Raw genomic sequence first — 19,139 nt, 5'->3', positions numbered from 1 at the left:
GTTAATGAGAAATAAAAATCTCGATGATGTACATAGAAAATGAATGGGTCACAAAGCTAGTATCCAAAACCATGTAGACTCTATATCATCCCTAGAGCTTCACACTAATGGTATATCATCCCTAGAGATTCAAACTTGTGTATAGTAGTGGTAAATCTTTAGTTGTAATAACTTGAGCATGAGAGCATATTTAGTAGACCATGGCCTCATTATATAGGGATACCAAAATAGTGAGTAGGCCTATGCCTAGTCTAGTTGAACACCTAGATCGATGGACTCATGTGATGCTTGGCTAACCTCAAGTTTGGAGGGTGATCCTTTATACTAGATCAAGACTAGATCTACGGCTGGGAGGTGAGCTCACTAGCCATGATCTTGGGAGAAATGTTATGACACCAAGGTCATAGCATGAGTGAGCATTAATGATGGGGTTAAGTCCAAGCATTGGACCCCTTTAAAGGGTTTATTTATAACACCCAATGTATGAGTTTTCTTAAGATAAGGAAACCTCTGGGTAAGTCTATACATATGAGAGGTGTGCCCATTTATAGGAATCCTTTGGGATACTGAGACCATGAGCAAGCCTATGCCTAGTTTGGTCAAATACTTACATTAGTGGACTTCTTTGGTATGGGACATGGGGATTGTAATTGATCATGGACATTGTGTGGTGCTTGGATAACCTCAAGCTTGGAGGGTGATCCCTTATACTAGACCTATAGCTAGGAGGTCAGCTTGCAAGGTCCGTCTTTATGGTCCTAATATGGTTGTTTTGCTGGACTTGGCATTAGAGTAGAACTTGTAGTACACCTAGGCTTGGGCCTAACTAACCCTCACCTTGGGTGTCTATTAGGTATAGCCAAAACACAAAAGATCCAGACATAAAAAAACATAGTCAAGTCAAAGAAGACTAGATTTAGTGATTGAGATATCAAAATTCATGACACATGCTTTGAATAGAAGAAAAATTAAAATCCTTGACACATGCTTTATGCAAAAGAAACACAAGCTTTGTGTAGAAATAGAAAATCCTTGACACATGCTTTGTATAGAGATATAAAGTCCTTGACACATCCTTTGTATAGAGATAGAAAGACTAAAGTCCTTGACATGTGTTTTGTGAAGAGATAAAAATTCCTTAACACATGCTTATGTAGACATTATAATACTAGAATCCTTAACACATGCTCAAAAAAGAGAGAGGAATCCATGAACATCTATAAATAACTTGTGATCGAATGATGCCAACACACTTTGGGCTTTATGTTCAATTCACTTCAAGTGTTCATGTGCTTCATTTCCTTGTGTTCATGCTTCCTCAACACTATTAATGGTGACAGAATGTTGTAACCTTGAAATCCCCCATTCTCCCCCCTTCCATCCTTACACTTAACACTCTTTCTCCTCTCTCCCATCTCTCCTTTCTTCTCTGCCTTTCATAGATTTACTCTTTCCCTTAACTCCAAATCTTGTTCTACTTTCACAATTTTTCTCTCATTTGTAATCTACCCTTGTAACCTTAAACTCCTAGATTAAACTTCTCAACCTTCACCCCTTTTGATCCATGAAGGAGGTAAGCTCTCAACCCCTCAACCATATCCCCTTTTTGAGCCTTGCAATCTTTTCTCAAACAACTTCTTCTTACCCTTAAACCTCTTGAAGGAGGTGAAAACTCCATTAGACTTCATGAAAAACCATCTTCTTCAATTAGCTACATAATGTGAGAATTGCCTTCCATGCTTGAGCCTGTCTCTTACTAAAATATGACCCAAGGCCCTATGCTATAGTCTGCTAGGATAACCAACTAACCATAATCATAGGTGACCAAAGCTTGAAACTTGGAAATGTGAGGAATTGTGACAACAACGTGCTAAGAGCACTACCCTTCTTTTAAACAAAGTAAAGAGGGATGGTGCCCTCACAATATTTATTACAAGGTTAGCTTTGCAAGAATAGATAAAAAGACCTAGTTACAAAAATTTGGCTTGTTGTAGCAAAGGCCACACTCCCCATGGACTACACTACTTTAAAGTTGTTGATGGGACAACCCTAGATGTCTCAAAGCCTCTTGAAAACCCTCCTCATTGTGGTGTCATAGCTTTAAGTTGAGTCTGTGTGTTCGAAATAATGAGCCAATTTCCACTCTTGTGCTCAAATAATGGCTCCTTTGTTTATGATTTTCCAAATGTCTTGAAGAGAACACGTCCTCGTGTAGTGCCAAATTACTACCAAATTAGACAAAAAACTCTTCAACAAACCTATTAGTATCGGCCTCCAGTTCCTTTTGCATGCAAATCCTCTCATCAAAACCAACTTTTCATTGCTCTCTCCAAACTAAACCACACTCTCCATATAATTGGGCAAAACCAAAACAAATTCCTTAGCAATAAGTAGGCAAGCTAGGTCAAGATCCAACCACCTTGCTAATCTCTTCCTCATTAAGAACCAAGTATGCATGGTCTTCCACATCAAATACGTTAGGTTGCCATACTGATCGCCCTCTGATATTTTCTACCATCTACCCTCCCACCTTAAAATTTCTTTACTTGCCATACTAATGACCTTTTCAATAATGTGGCATTTACCCTCCCATCATCTCAAACATTTTTTGAGGTTCCATTTGACACTCAACTATTTTACTATGACCTTTCTAAGGTTGACATCCTTTGTGATGGTCCACTAATTTATTTTGAGCTATCATACAAGATATAGCTTGTCGGTCAAATATCATCAACAAGTAGTCTCAATACCTCATATAGCACTTATAAATCTCTAAAATCCAGGTTGAACTTTCTCTTGATCTCTAATCTAGGTAGCTAGTCAATCTCTTCTCATCCCACACCTGTTTCCATCAACAAAACCCTTTATTTTGCATCCTCTTGGATTTCATCAACTCAATTAGGCCCAAATGATTTCCCTCCCTGATGTTTTCCCTTCTCCACCATGTATTTTCCTTCAAGCTTACATTCCCTTTGTGGCCTTTCCATTTCAAATGACAACTAGGTTCTTCTAAGTAACTACTGGAATTGCAACCACGTATAATCCCTTGATTTTAAATACAAGCTAGTCATACTGACTTAGATCTTTTCATGTTCCTATACCCTACCATCCCTTGATCAATAAACCATCTTGACATCTTAGCCCATTGAATCACACAAGAGCAAAATATCCCTTGCTCTCAAGTTAGGTAGGCCTATCCTAGTTTTCCTTCATGTAGAGATAAGGCATCCCAAGAAATCATATGCACTTCCGTTTGCCTCTTTTCCCCATTAGCAATTTGTTGTGAATTTAGGCTTATCTCCCTATGGGCCCATTGGGAATATGTATGTTGCAAGCTATAAACTAACCCTAATATATCACAAACAAGTTGTGTTGGAAAGAGACTCTCCTTCTTCTCTCTTTTTACTACAGACATAGTCATCGTATCATTTGCAAAAAGTTTTAACACAAACTATGTGCCCATACATAGTTCAACCCTTTCAATATTTTCCTCACATCAATTGTCTTCTATGTTAAACCCATACATAGCTCAACCCTTTCTATCCTTCCCTCACATCAACTCTCTTCTATGTTAAAGAAATTAGAGGAATCGTGACCATTGCAAATGACAATGGAGCCAATGGGCATCCTCAACATATCAAACTCCTTATCTCACACCTACCCAATAACTCCTCTATCGAGGCATAGAATCATCAAGACATTGACAATCAAGGCTTTAATTAGCCTAAATCTCTCTCAAAACTCAACGTGCTCCAAAATCCAATGTATGAAATTCCATCTAGTCCTATCACACACCTTATCCAAATCAAAACCAAAGAGGATGCATTATCTAAGGCCAACATAAGATTCAATTATATTAATAGATGTCTCTACCCTTTATAAAGCCATTTTGCCCCTCTTTGTTTTTTTTTTCTGTTTTTTCCCATTTTTCTCCTTTTCCACTACAATCAAGCATACCTCCCTAATATGCAATGCTAATGATTTGGCCATCATGCTTTAAAATGTAACAATCTTATCTTTCGCCAATCACTAAACTTCAATCTAATTTTGTTTTTGGGAATTAGCTTCACAAGACTTGCATTCACATCCTTACACAAAACTCCTTTCCTATGTGGATTATTCAATATTTCTATATAGTGTACCTTAATCAAATCCCAAAAATCAACATAAATGGGCCAACCAAATCTTCTAGTTCCATTAAAGACAATGCTTCCCATAGTTCTTACTCAATGAGTAGTCTAGGTAGTGCTTTCTTTGACTGATTGTAGTGCTTCTCTTTGCATTTTGCAACACCTCAAAAGACTTCCTTGTCCAATCTTATACACTATTGTACATAGTGCTTCCTTAGACTAATTGTAACTCCTCTCTTTACATTTTGTAGCACCTCAAAAGACTTCGTTGTCCAATCTTATATGCTATTGTAGGTTGTCATGCTATTGCACTCAAATCCTTCAAAGAAAACTCAATCATCTTGTCAAAAACTTGCAACCAAGTTCCCCTTTTGATTTTGAAACTTGTCAATAGTTTCCCTAGATGCATATGTTTTATGGTTTGGAAATAGAAGGGAGATGGAGAAAACCTCCTTGAGCTAGCCTATTTTCTTTTTAGCCGAGCCTCCTCCATCTTCTCATTCTCCTTTATCCTCACAGCTTCCTTAATTTCAACTATCAGAGTCCCCAAGACAAGCTCCTTGGGGCTGTTTTACAAAGCCTCATATAGGCTGAAGTGTTAGCAATCTATCTTCAACCCTATGATTGATCCTATAATCTTTATCCCATTTAGAGGCAAATCTCTTCACACTTCTAATGGCAAATATCTCATCTTACCCTTCCAAGATTTTGACAGCTATGCATAACAATATGAATTCTCGACAAATCTCTTATTAAACTTAAATGGAATGTTATAAGATGTATCTTATTGGCCTTGCTCAACTAGCATTGATGTCCCCCCCTTGCTTCTTCTAGGATAGTTCACAAATACAAATTTACCTTGTCACTGAATTCTCCTCCAAAAAGAAATCTCATCATTGCACTTAGCTTCTTGCATCACCAAGGTATCACTTACTTCATACAATTCATGCCTCAGCCTCACTTAACTTAATGCATCATAATAATCATTGCATCATTAGGGCCTTTGGATTATCCATTGGGATCATTCTCTAGCATCTCTTTTATTTCTCTTTGATACAACAACCTCTAAGATTCCAAGAGTAAATCATGAATTGGCTCACCTTCTCATTAGTGCCTCATTAGTGCATCTCTTAGCATTTACTTTCTTATGTGTCATTTCATTGAGTAAGGGCTTATAGGCATCAAGAACAATGGAACTGGTTTCCTTCCAATTCACACATTACAATATAGTAGCATCTTTTACTATTTTTCTTCTAGGAACATCTTTCTATGGTTTGCCTCATGTAGCCTACCCTTGTCATGTCTCCTCACCTCTTCCACATAAAAAATAGTAGTAATGTTCCCCTTACTACCTCCTTCTTGAACTCCCACATCAACAATAGTAGTATCATTCTCCTTAATGCCTCCTTCTTGAACTCCCACCTCCATTTTTCATTTGATTTGACTTTGCCCATTTTTCATATATCATTTTGTTTTGTTGGTCCATGTTACCTGTGTTGTCACCCTTTTAATTAGAAATGACAGTCTCCCCATGCATTGCCTTAGGAGTTGGGACCTCTTGAGAGGCCTCTATCTCCTCTTTAATTGGTGCCACTAGTTTTATTTTGCTTTTAATCTTCTATTGCTGCACCTTGCACTGCCTTTATCTTTATCCAGCTCTTTTCAAAATCTTAGAAGGTAGCTACATACAAATTGGCCCTTCCCCTTTTAGATATGTATAATATGAAATTGGCTTGAATTGCACTTTACTGTATGTGAACAAAACCATTAGGCAACATCAAAGTGATTAGGAATGTCGTGTGTGATCAGAGAGGATCCATGCTTGCTTAAATTCATAAGTACTTTTGAAGGTGGAATGAGATGTAGTTTATAAAGTGAACATGTAAGATATCTACTGCATCTCCCAATCACGATGAGAGACTACTGTGAGAACATGAATGATCGATCCACTAAGATGTTTTTCAGAGATGCAGTGAGTCCATTGCTTGGAGGCCTCGCATTGATCCCAAAGGCATCCATTGGTCATTCACAGCCACGACAAGTGGAGGGAAGAAGCAATCTAGCCCTTTGACACAGAGTTCATTGGCTGATAACCTAGAAGACATTTCCATAGGACTGGTGGTTTGAAGATGCGTGTTTGAGTATTTTGCGAGAACCATAAACACAATTAAGTGCAGATATCATCTTTATCGCATGTGCATCCTCTTCCTTGGACAAGTAGAGTAAGTTGAGATTTGCCTCTAAGATTAAAAAAATCACCTAAAGACGACGAGAATTTGAATTTCACCTAGCATGCTGCTTGTAGTGATTTTATTGGCGTTTGACTACGATTACGACTATTGACATTCAGATAATATGCCAATATCTTGTCCATTCGCGAGACTTATTTTTGGCGCTAAGATTCTCGGTGCTAATATTCTTGCTACATGAGGAAGGACCCATTCCCCCGAATTATAACTCTTTGGGGAAGGAAATGCATCGCCTCCTTGCCCACACTATGTGTGGTTATAATAATTATATTATATATTATTATATAAATATCTTTAATTGCTTGTCCATTCAAAATTCCTTGTTTCAATTTGAATCTTACAACATGCCCCTTTTTTGATGCATGTTTTCGATGCGAGGGAACAAAAAAATGCAAGTTAGATGCAACATCGAAGGATCATGACATCTTCATGCATATAATTGTAGTCCAGGTGACAATATTGTATAGACTGCAACGAGGACCAGTTATCAGCTCGAGTAGTTATCAGCTTGAGTGAGCATGGCCTTATTCATGTATTTGTTGGGCTTTAACTTCCAAAATATGGACATCACCAAGTTGGTAATAAGTCACCACCCCTTTTATTTGCAAGGAGGATGCATATAGTGTCCATGATAAAATGCTGGGTTTCTATAGATTGCTAGGATTCAAGTTCAATTTGGAGTGTTTACAGTAAGTAGTGTGAAGAGTTTGGGTGTGAGAGAGATGACTAGTTTGAAGGCTGCCTTGAAAGCAGCGGCTCTGCAGGGTGTTCCGGAGGCCACTGCGCGCATATTTGGTCATGTCATCGGCAATGGCCTTCGATCGGGCCACAAAATTTTAAGAAGAAAGATTATCGGCGGCAAGGTGCTGGAATGGTATCCCAGTTCCGTCGCCAACAACTACCCTGGATTCACGCCTGGCGAGGACGCGTAAGTCCAATGCTCAGCCTATCATGATACATTTCTCAATGTCGCCGAAACGGTCATTCATTTTCATTTTCTCAATCCCCACGTTCGATTTAGAGCCCGTAGGAACGAGGCCAAAGAAAATCTTGACGGCACAACAACTCAATAACCGAGCTCCCCTTTTATTACACATATCATTTGTTAGGTTTGAGGGTCGATTTAGTTCAGGCTTGCATAAAATCTTTCAGTCAGATGTTCTATATATTACTGAATCCTTTTGCCCTTTCTAGAATTCTATCGAGCGTTTTTTGAATCTTGTACAGTTTCATGAACTTTGACATTCTAAACATATTTGGCTCTAGAAATCTCCACTATTTCTATAGAATATCGAAATTAGAGAGTTGTCACATCAAATGGGAATCCTCTTCCATTATAACAGAGATCAGTTCAGCTTTATTCCAGCCTCTCTTTCTCTATTATTCCAGTTCAGCTTTATTCCAGCCTCTCTTTCTCTATTCCATTTCAGCTTTGTTCCAGCCTCTCTTTCTCTAAGTTGGTGCTTCTTTTTCGCTTTCTCTTGCTCCAACTGGCATGAGTTCGCTATCTACTGTCCTCTTTACTCTCTCTCTCTTATATTATACGAGAGAGAGTTATAGGTTAGAAATTCCACAGCTTTGTTAATTTTGCAGTCAATCCGATATCAAATTTGCATTTTTAGCAAACGTACTCAGGGAGTCATGCACAAACCATGCACCTATGGACTTCTAGAGGCTGCCCTGCCCTGATAGAGAGAAATTATCATCATTGTAGAATTTAGGACTTTAAAACAACAAAAATCTGAATTTGTACGATTGGTTGTATTCTAGTATTACAAAGGTATATATATATGAAACATAAAGCTTAGCTTGTTCCAAGAGGCACACAGCTTGAGGAGTCCTCTCACAACCATTTTAACCCTAGGCATGCATCTCCAAGCAAAAATCAAATGCATCTACTGCCTTTTAGAGGCTGTACAGATATTTTTGCAGTAGCTATTCTAGTAAAGGCATATTTTGAGACCATGTATCCTTATATATATATTTGTTTCTTTTTTTCCTAAGGAAAGTCTCACCTGTGTTTCCATATAGCCCATGCAAAACTGTAGGATCCCGTAGGATAGAATAGATGCATCTTGCAAGAGGTGTGAGAGCACAATGAAAGCAATATGGTAGATCTCTATTATGATTGTGAGAGAGCAGACTCTCTTTTATAGAAAGGGGGAGAAGGTAATACCTTCCCTACATAGTGGCAATCAGCCCCTACATCAGTGGGAATCAATCCCTACATCAGTGGGATTGCCTTTGTCTTACATCATCACTTAGGTCACACACTAGACACATCATAGCACTTGATGTGCCTTTACAACACACACAAACACACATGTGACTCCCCTAGATGCACACATGCACCATAGAGCAAGCCCTTGATCATACTTACCCCAACAAACCCCCCTCGAGGGATTGCCTCTTGAAGTGTCAAGGATTCATCTAGTCTCATAGTTTCTCATGCCATCTCATGGTGGTCAAGGATTAATCTATGGCTAGGACCTCATGCTAGCAAGGGTTCCCAAGGGTGTGAGTTTTACAGAAATGGGATAGTCAAAACACATATCACATGGTCTACATCATATGGTGACCAGAGGTGATTTACATAACATATTCTTTTTGGAGTACTACTCCAGGCAGAGAACCTCAAAATTTTGACCAAGTGATGATAACAAAAAAGACAAAGTGCCTAAAAAGCATAGTCTTCATCATGTGGAGACTCATCAAATGAAAGTAGATTGGCAGTTTCTGACTTTGTAGCTTCTTCCTTTTTGGCTCTACAATACTTTTCATGGTGATTGTTTTTGCCACAATGTTTGCATGGATTGATCTTGAAGCAATCTTTTGAGAGGTGATTAGTCTTCCCACAATGTTTGCAAGGTGAAAACTTGCTCCTTTGAATTTTTATGGCATAGGCTGTGTCATTGCCTCTCTGGTAGGCTGTGTCATTGCCTCTCCGAGTTCCATGTGCCTTTCTTCTTCTTGAAGAGCAGTAATAAGACCTTCAAGAGTAGGATTATGAAGATTTTTCAGAGTGGTAACAACATGATCATACTGCCATTGCATCATCTATAGTGATTGGAGAGTTGATAGAAGCAAGTTGAGTCATGAGACTCCGCATATAATTGACATGGGCAGCCAAAGGAGTGCCACTAGCCATCTTCAATTCAAAGAAAGCAATCTTAAGTGACAATTTTGAGATGTGAGAGCTAGCACAAAAAATAATGTCAAGCTTCTGCCAAGCTTCAGAAGGAGACTCTAAATTAGAAATGTGATGAGTATAGTCATCTCCTAAGCCAAGAGCAATGATGCCATAGGCTTTCTCCTCTCTAGCAGGATCTCTTGCCGGATGTGTTGGAGTTGAGGATTTTCCAGCATTAGAGGCTATTGAAGAAGTAGTTGAAGCAGGTTTGACAAGTCTTCAGAGGTTTTCCCTCATCAATGCAAACTTAATCTTCATCTGCCATGTGTGAAAGCCTTTACCATTGAACTTATCCATATTCAAGATGGTAGCCATGAGAGGGTCTAACCCAAAATGGGCAGTGTCTACTCTCTTACAAGGCTAGAAAGAGTTGAAGAGCTTTAAAATACAAGCATTTAGAGTAGCAAAGGCTTGTAACCAAATTCCATACTACAAAACATAATGGAAATGATGCTTTCACTTGCATGCTTCATAGAGGTGGGTAAATGAAAGCATTCCAAGCAAATCCAGGTATAGCAACTTAAAGCAAAGCTGTAGCCATAGTTGTACTGAAGCTATTCAACACTTTAAAACATCAGAAATGCTAAAGTAGCATCTAATGTAGCATCAAACTCACAACATTGTCAAAACTGTCCATTCAGAGTGTCCATTCAGAGACCAGAACTTGGAGGGTGCAATTCTCACAGCTCATAGCTCTATTCAAGGGGATTTTTATGCAGGAAGAAGGGCCTTATACCAGAGAAGGGCTACCAGCAAGGAGAGGCGAAATGCCGCGTCACGTCGCCATAGCCAACAGCTTGAAAGTCGACTGGTTTTTTTGCTGTTTCTCCCTCCCTGGTGGACCATTTCCCTTCAAATCTGGACAGGAGCTAGCTCATACTGTTGTGCAAGCTTGGCTTAGTGGAATTTTGGAATGGTTGCTCCAGCAAGTCGCATTGCAAGAAAAGGCGTCAGGGAGTGTGAGTGTTGGCATTTCACATACGGTCGAAATTTCACTAAAAGCTTGCAGTTGGAAGTTCGCCCATATAAGAGGAGTTTGCAGCTCAGAGGGTTTGGGCAATGGTCATTTGTAGGCAGAGAACAGAGCTCTCAAAGACTTTGGGAAGAAGGAGGAAAATGGAGAAGATGAAGAAACTTGTAGTTTATGTTAGAGATAGCATCTAATGCTAGGCTAGGCTAGATCTAGAACCTAAAGCTCTGATACCATTTGTAGGATCCCGTAGGATAGAATAGATGCATCTTGCAAGAGGTGTGAGAGCACAATGAAAGCAATATGGTAGATCTCTATTATGATTGTGAGAGAGAAGACTCTCTTTAATAGAAAAGGGGAGAAGGTAATACCTTCCCTACATAGTGGCAGTGGGAATCAATCCCTACATCAGTGGGATTGTCTTTGTCTTACATCATCACTTAGGTCACACACTAGACACATCATAGCACTTGATGTGCCTTTACAACACACACAAACACATATGTGACTCCCCTAGATGCACACATAGTGGCAGTGGGATTGTCTTTACATAGTGGCAGTGGGAATCAATCCCTACATCAGTGGGATTGTCTTTGTCTTACATCATCACTTAGGTCACACACTAGACACATCATAGCACTTGATGTGTCTTTACAACACACACAAACACACATGTGACTCCCCTAGATGCACACATGAACCATAGAGCAAGCCCTTGATCATACTGACCCCAACAAAAACCTTAATTGCAAGCACTATGAATTGTCATTTGTTGTAGCAGTACTATTTGGAGATGCTTGTATTTGCAGATTTGGCATCAAACAGTATGCATGCATGCCTCTTGGGAAAGGGAAGTTCAGTGGCTCAATGAACTATTCAATTTGGTGGTCGACAATGAAGAGTGGGAAACAAGGGAGTGAGACAATAGTGTCAATCACGACATCTAATTGAACAATCACACGAGGAGCTCAAAGAGTACAGCTGAAGCTTGAATACAGTTCAAGACAACGTTGAGGTGAGCAATACAAGTAGAGCATCAGAGTTTAAAAGATAGCTTCCTAAAGTAATGATGAGAGAAGCGGATTCATTTTCCACTTATCTCACCAAGTCATGGAAATAGCTGGGCACCAGGTGTACTTGATGAGAAGATTGTGGATAGGAACTCCATTTCCATCATTTTGAACTCTCTTGCACCTACTTATAAGAACTACATTTCTAGCTTCAACATGATGGCAAGGTTTTTTTAGAAGTTGTGTCAATGCCCTACCTTTGAGCCAAGTGCATCAACGCAATTGCAATTGTTTATGGGATTGATGTATTGCCATGTAGCCAGTGCATGCAGACCAAATGGAGGTGCGGAGTCCTTATGGGACTGCCATGTGGCTGCCCACAGGGGGATACCAAAGGGCTGCCATATGGGCAGTTTTGTAGGCTGCTAAATGGGCAAATGCAGGCCCAATCCATCATATGACTATCTGATGTTGGTATGCCATCGTGTGTAAAGGGGTATGGTCTAGAGTTATTTCTTGGCCTAGGTATTAACCATGGGGTGCATATTAACGGCTCTAAAGGAGGATCAATTGAAAGACACATGCCACCGAAGGGATGTCCCATGTCAAGGCGGGTTCAGAGAAGGGTTCCAGAGGAAGCTGAGATGGAGACCTCACTAGGGAGGGATATGGGCAGAGAGTTTGAGAGGGAGCTCTGACACAGAGTTGGCTGGATAGCAAAAACTACGACTCTCTATGTTGTTGTTATATTGGTATTAATGCAAGTGCTACATAGGCACTGCATGCAGCCCACATGGGACTATTCACATGGCTGCCCGCAAGGTGCAGTCAAAGGACTGCAATATGGGAAGAATGGAGGCCCAGCCATAGGGGTAGATGGCTAGGGCCTGTCTGAATAGGGGCTCGCATCGGCTGTCTAGTTTGTCCCCTAAAAGACGGGTCACAAGTGGAGTTGACCCTGATCTGTATGTCAGTCGTCTTATGTGGCAGGTCAACCTGTTTTAGAGGGGCTGCTGACCACCCCTCCCTTGTCTGTAAAAGGGCGCCTTGTGCTCGCTCCCTGTAATGTGCATTGAAACCTTAATAGGCACACAAAAAGGCAGGATGATTACAGAAGAGATAGGAGCTGTCTTGGACACTTTGACGAGCTCAGTTTTGTGCCTATCATGTTGTATATTATCCCATATCTGAGTATGTTCTACATTCGCTACTTGTGTGCACAGGTTGAGATGTTAGGTTTGCTGCTCTATTTTTGGATAGGTTTGCCATTTCTACTATGCAAGAGATGAGAGGTGTGCACCACTAATATGGAGGATGTGATAAGCTAAATATGGTATGCTACTGCCACGCCTATAAATAGGCCCTGGCAGTGCATTCCCTGGTCTACTTCCATGCTGCCACACAGCCATGATATGCTGCCCAACAGCCTTGTTGTATTGCAGTTGCAGACGTGGCGCACCAGCCTGCTCTCCAGTTCCAGGTAAGCCTACCTACCTCATCCTATGTGGCATCTACCACCACCTAACAATGCTTATGGGCACCTAACTGTGCCTCTAGCACACACACATAGAAGGCCCATTAATCCTTTGGCCTCCTCATATGGGAGCTCACAGTTGAGTTAGTGACCATTCCTCTAACACCCCCTCTCAATGACTTAATGTGGGCCAATATCCATGTGCCGAATGAGATGCTTAAACTGCTCTCTGGGAAGAGCCTTTGTGAAGATGTCAGAGATGTACAAGCATGAAATCCCGGTTAACTCTTGTTGTGACAAATGATTACTGTCACCTCCTCCTGAAGAATTCCCTTGTCCTATAATATCCATCCGAGCCAATAGACTCGCATGCTGCCAGCCAAGCCGCTACGTATTCTGCCTCCGTGGAACTATCGGTTGCTTCTTGCTAAGCCATGATATTCATAGAAGCCTAACGTTGAGCACCATGTATCCTAATCTCCAACCCAATCTGAATCACAAATCCCAGTGTGATACGTGATCCCATAACTGGATGTACCTTAAAATCTAAATCCAGCCTTCATCTGATTCTCCCTTGGCTTTGATGAGAAGTGATAGAGCAACTCCTCTGCAAAAGCTATATCTGGTCGAGAATTGGTCAGGAACCAACAAGCTACCAACCATTCTTCGATAGACTGCTGCATCAACCAACTAAGACGTGTCCTTGTTGTTCAACATTGTCCCAACCTCCATTGGGGTTGGTGCTTTCTTGCATTCCAACATCTAGAATCTCTTCAGCACCTCCAAATAGTACTTCTCTTGACAGATAAAGATGCTGTCATTCTTTTGACACACTTCTGTTCCAAGAAAGTAGTGGAGAAGTCCTAAATCTGACATCTCGAACTCTTGTATCAAGAGTTCTTTGACCTCTTGGATCTTCCTTCTGTGATCACCTGTGATAATTAAGTCATCAACATAAAGGATAATAATAATGGTCTCACGTCCTCCTGTAAAGAGGTACATGTTAGCATCAGAGTGACTTTGAGATAAGAAAAACATATAAAAGTAGTCATGTACCCTCTAGTACCACACTCTCGAGGCCTATTTTCAGCCCGTAAAGTTTCCTACAAAGTTTGCATACCTTCTTTCCTTCATTTGGTTGTCCAAAGCCTTGTGGCTCCTCAACAAAAAGTTCTTCTCTCACCATTTGATGGTGGGCAGCCAATGCTGTGACCATGCACAATGGTAGACATCCTGGCTATACGAGCAAATGTCTCTTCAGAGTTGACTCCCTCTACCTATGCATAGCCTTTGATGACAAGTCTCACCTAGTACTTATCCAAAGTTCCATAAGATTTGCACTTAGCGGATCTTCCTTCTCAACTAGGTCCCAAGTATGGTTCTTCAGAATGGCCACCATTCCTGCTCCCATGGCAGCTTGCCACTCTGGAATTCCCTTTGCTTCCTCACAGGTTGTTGGCTCCACGATCTTCTAGGACGGAACCATTAGAGCATGATTGACAATTGCTGTTTCCTCTGAGATCTCCTTACCAGGTACTGCTCGCTGGAATGTTCGTGACTCCGGGATCCTCTAGAATTTCAAGTATCATCTTGGTAGCTCTCTCTCCTTTGTGGGGGTCCGTCTTGTTGGCTGCGGTGCCTCTAAATCTTCAGTTTTTAGATCTTTTGTCTCCTTTTCTTGCGTGATAGCAATCCTGGGTCTTTGGGAAACAACTAGGGCTTCTCGTGCAGTTGCTTGTGCCTCGGACTCTGTCTCCTAGAAAACGTCTTTGCTCACCACCAGCTTCTTTGTCTCTCAGTTATATATAGTCGATAGGCTTTGACTCCTCAATGTACCCAACAAAGATACACTTCTTGCTCCTTGGATCCAACTTTGTTCTATCTAGTTTCTTCACATTACATAAGCATCAAAACAAAAAATCCTCAAATGAGAAATGATGGGTTTCTTACCATATCATGCCTAGTATGGAGTTTTCCCTTAAACCACCTTGGTCTTTTTTTTTTTCAAGATGTGAACTGCTACATGGATTGCTTCACCCCAAAAGCATATGGGAAGCTTCTTCCCTCTTACATACATTGCCATCTTTGTGATTGCTTGATTCTTTATCTCTACCACCCCATTTTACTGCGATGTGTGTACAGTAGTCAACTATTTGTTGATCCTTTCTTTCTTGAAGTAGACATCGAAAGCCTCTGACGTGAACCCTCCCCATCTGTTTGTTCGATTCTCAACTTTCCTTTCCGATTCTTTCTCGACATTGGCCCTCCATTCCTTTAACTTATTGAAGTCTTGAGACTTCTTTGCAATTTAATAGACCCACGTCATACTACATATTTCATTAATAAAAGTGAGATAGTACTCGGCTCTGGAGAATGACGCCGTGAACATCTTTTGGCATATGTCGAAATGATCCAACTCCAACGGAACCTTGGCTCTTTGTGTATCCTCCTTTGGGAATGCCTCCGTTATGGCATGCGTAGTCTTACCTGGGCGTACTATGGCCGAAGGTTGTCTAGCCTCTCGGGGGTGATATTAAGGGATCTACAATTGGATGGTGATGCACTAGCCTACACACACTTTGTCCCTGTGTTTGTACAATGACGATTATTGTGTTTGCAGGTAAACATAAATACGAAGAAGATCCCTAGGTTAGTGGTGACTAAATTTAGAGGTTGTTTCCCTCACAAGGTGATATGGTGATGATTCGTATATAGTCATTTTGGATTGCCATTCCCACAACGGCGCTTAAAGCCAACAGCCGACTTGGTTGCTGCAGTAGTTGCAAATATTGATTATTTGCCGGTGTGCTCCATTAGAAGAAATAGACAAGGCCTTAGAGACCTCTCCTTGAGGCAAGATATGAGCTGAAGATGAGCATGCAACATCGTTGACTTTAAATGTGGCAACCTTCAAGAGGCACACGACCATAGAACAATGAACTGGAGCGATGCATCGACCGACATAGGATCAAAAACCATGATGAACGTCACATTCCTACATGAGCTTGCTCTTTTTCATGCAGTGCGTTACGTCAGCACCATGCAAGACGGGAGAAAATTTGATTCCAGTTGAGATCACAGGAAGAAGTCTACAAGACAATTTTCTAGGCCGGTGCCTAATAGAGCTAGTAGCGGTTTCCACATTTCGTCCATCACTAGCTGCCATCACCTATGCCATGCCACCAGTACAACATTCAATCCCGCCACTGCAAACATTGCTGCTTGCAAACCTTAGATTAGGTTAATTTTTTAAAGCTTGGGTTCAAGGCAGTCAAGTTAGGTTAGTAGTTTTAGTTTAGTTTAGGCTAGGTTCAGCTAACTTAGCTAAGGTTAGGTTAGTTGGGGTAAAACTAGATTGGGTTAAGTTAGATACAATTAAAGGGTGGGTTAGGCTTGACTAACTGGGGTTGACTCAATTGCCCTAATTGTCCTATGGTCATAGGTTAGGTGTCCTAATTGCCCTAACTATCTTAGGTGACTCAGGACCTCCCCAAACACACACACAAACCACCACTAGAATTTCAAAGCCTTTACAGTCCATTTTTAAAGGCCTTTACCAGCTCTTAACAAGGTGGTTTTCAGCCCCATTTGAGCACCGATTTGGAGCTTCTTCATCAACCCTTCTCTTAAGCCTCTCCATTGACATTTTCAGTGTCTCTACACAAAGTATCAAATGCTTATTTATATTAGATTTTACTTCTTGTCTATCTCATTGATTCTGATTCGTTCATTGCACCGCAATAGTACTCGCTTGTGGGGGAAGGCGTGTCTATCAGATTGGAATTTCCTTGCAAGAACCTAGCCAAAGGTTGGCCTTTTCTTTGTGAGAAATGCAATGAAAATGAATAGAAAGAGATAGAGAGCAGCCTCACACACACACCACACTGAGAGGGGGAGGGGAAAACAGAGAGAAGTGCAAGTGATCTCAGGCCAAAATGCCACTGCCTGTTGGGGAAAACGTCTACTGAACAATGGGAGAACTGCCCCAAAGATGAGATGAACAAGGAGTGAGGGGGGGCCTGTATATAGCCCCTCATCTCCTCCAGTGGGCTCTATGCTAGGGCCAACCCCAATAGACTAGGGGCTGACTCAGCTCCTAGGGGGTCAACCCCCTCGGCCCTCTATAAGAGGCTCCATAGGGCCCTATGCGTGGGCTAGCCACTGCTCCAGTAGCCCCATTGGCAAGGCGACTGGCAAGGCTCTAGGGCTGAATGCATCAGGCCTTACATAAAGGGTTGCACAAGCCCTATATGGAGGGTTGTGCCCTCTGCCCTCTAGCCGACCAGCAGGGAGGCCTATGGCGGACCCCCTGCTCTATGAAGCCGACCAACATGGAGGGTGGGCCGACCCACCTCTAGGCCCTGCCTATAAAGGTCTGTCCATGGCCTCTCAAGGGGTTGTACCCACTTGCTTACAGGGATGACCTGATCTGAGAGACTGAGAAAACAGCCCACTATGGCCTATCCTACACTACCCTCACAGGGGGCGAACACACCCACAACACATGCCCTCACTCATCTACCCTGGCCTCTCACTAGGCGGGCACATGTCCTTTCTCTCTACGTGACATCAGGAGATGTTGACCTCCAACACCCCCTCTCAGCTCCAAGTTGGAACAGAGACGCCACGGAGTTGGGTGTGCCGCTAGAACAACGGTAGGAATCCATCGAGTGATTGTCCATTGCTGAAGATTGCCTCAGGTATTGTCGAACAACCCCCTCTTGGTGCGAACCACCTCAGCACGATCACTAGAAACTTGGAACTGTTTCCCAGGCCACACATGCTAGGTACACTCCTCTAGTCCGGTACTGGTACTATACGTCATCTGATACAACAATCCAACTCTTAGTATTGATACATCACGCCAACGAAGATACTGGGACAATCATCCAACTCATATTGCCACCGGTGTAAGGTCTGCTTCCCTGCATGGGCACTTGTATCACAGAGCTAGATGGCCCCCTCTGAAGCCCAAACTGGTACAGTGCCACCAGATCCATGAACTTTAGTGCTCCAATGACAACGAGCATATAACAGCTCACAATGATCAATTAACTATGTTTGGATTCCCGCACTGGCAATGTTGGAAAGGTCACCTCCCCATCTGTAAGCCCCCATATGAGCAGAGCATGGGGGGGTGGACCTGGGAACTGAGAGAAGGCCACATGGACAGCACTATGGCTGCCATGGGGGCAGAGATCAGAGAAAGAAAGAAGAACCTGGAAGAACCATGGGGGCTGCAACAAATGAGGCTCATGGACGGAAAGTTGGCTATGGAGGTTCAGCCTGGATCTGGCCTGTCAGAGGCATATTTGGAGCAGCACCAACGGGTGAAAGTATCCCGGGAAATAGCCACCTTGGAGGTGAGCTGCTTGGCGGGTCTGTGGGCAGGTGTACGACCAGCAGCAGGGCCAGCACATGGCACATTAATGGCAGGGGGAACCAGCAGGAGTGTCGGCCACATGGAGGAGCTGGTTGGGCTGGTTGGAGCCAGCCAACCTGGCCAGTTATAGGGTTGACCTAGGGGCTGGGCTGTTGGAAAGGTCACCTTCCCATCTGTAAGCCCCCAAATGAGGAGAGCATGGGGGAGGGAGACCTAGGGTAAGGTATGCCTAGAGAAAGGGGACAGCCACTGTACGGATCAGTACGGGCTGCTGCAGTGCAGTGTACGGAAGGTGTGCAGGGTGCGCCAGGGTCCCCGGACAAGGGCTGAGCAGAGGCGGATCAGTAGCAGCATGGAGTCGCACTGTTGCAGCAGGTATTGGGCAGGTTTATGGCCTGCAAACAGGGCTGGCAGGTGGCGGAGTAAGCAGTCCAAAGGGGCTGGGCCCTGCATGGAACAAAGGGCTGGCAAGGGGCCGTAAATAGGGCTGGGTAGGCAGCCAACCAGCCAACCATCTGGTTGGTTGGTTAGGGCTGCTACAGACCAGCCAGTCGGCCCAATTAGGGCTGGCTGGTCGGTTGGTTCTGGAGGGCTTTGTGCCCTATATAAGGAGGGCCAGCCTTTGTGCCCTCATATCTCATTTTCTGAAGAAGCAGATTTACAGCAGACAGGAGCAGCAGACAGGGCTTCCTTGGGCCTTTTCCCAGGAGGTGAAGGAGACCTAAAGAGGGCT

General features: G+C 42.5%; 1 protein-coding gene across 1 annotated transcript in view; it reads left to right on the top strand.

Annotated features, from left to right (window-relative positions):
- Window positions 1-6,997: 6,997 nt before the first annotated feature.
- LOC147884410 (37S ribosomal protein S27) overlaps window positions 6,998-19,139 on the top strand; it is a 32,235-nt gene continuing 20,093 nt past the window's right edge. The window contains exon 1 of the mRNA XM_087398797.1: window positions 6,998-7,307. Coding sequence (XP_087254923.1) covers window positions 7,102-7,307 — 206 coding nt within the window. The 5' untranslated portion in view covers window positions 6,998-7,101. The remainder of the gene's footprint in view (window positions 7,308-19,139) is intronic.

The sequence above is a fragment of the Dipteris shenzhenensis genome, chromosome 27, assembly GCF_047967505.1.
Source record: "Dipteris shenzhenensis isolate YYH24624 ecotype China chromosome 27, Dip_SZ_1.0, whole genome shotgun sequence".
In the NCBI taxonomy this organism is placed as follows: domain Eukaryota; kingdom Viridiplantae; phylum Streptophyta; class Polypodiopsida; order Gleicheniales; family Dipteridaceae; genus Dipteris; species Dipteris shenzhenensis.
Note: the sequence above shows the minus strand (reverse complement) of the source record. Positions and strands in the feature narration are given on the sequence as shown.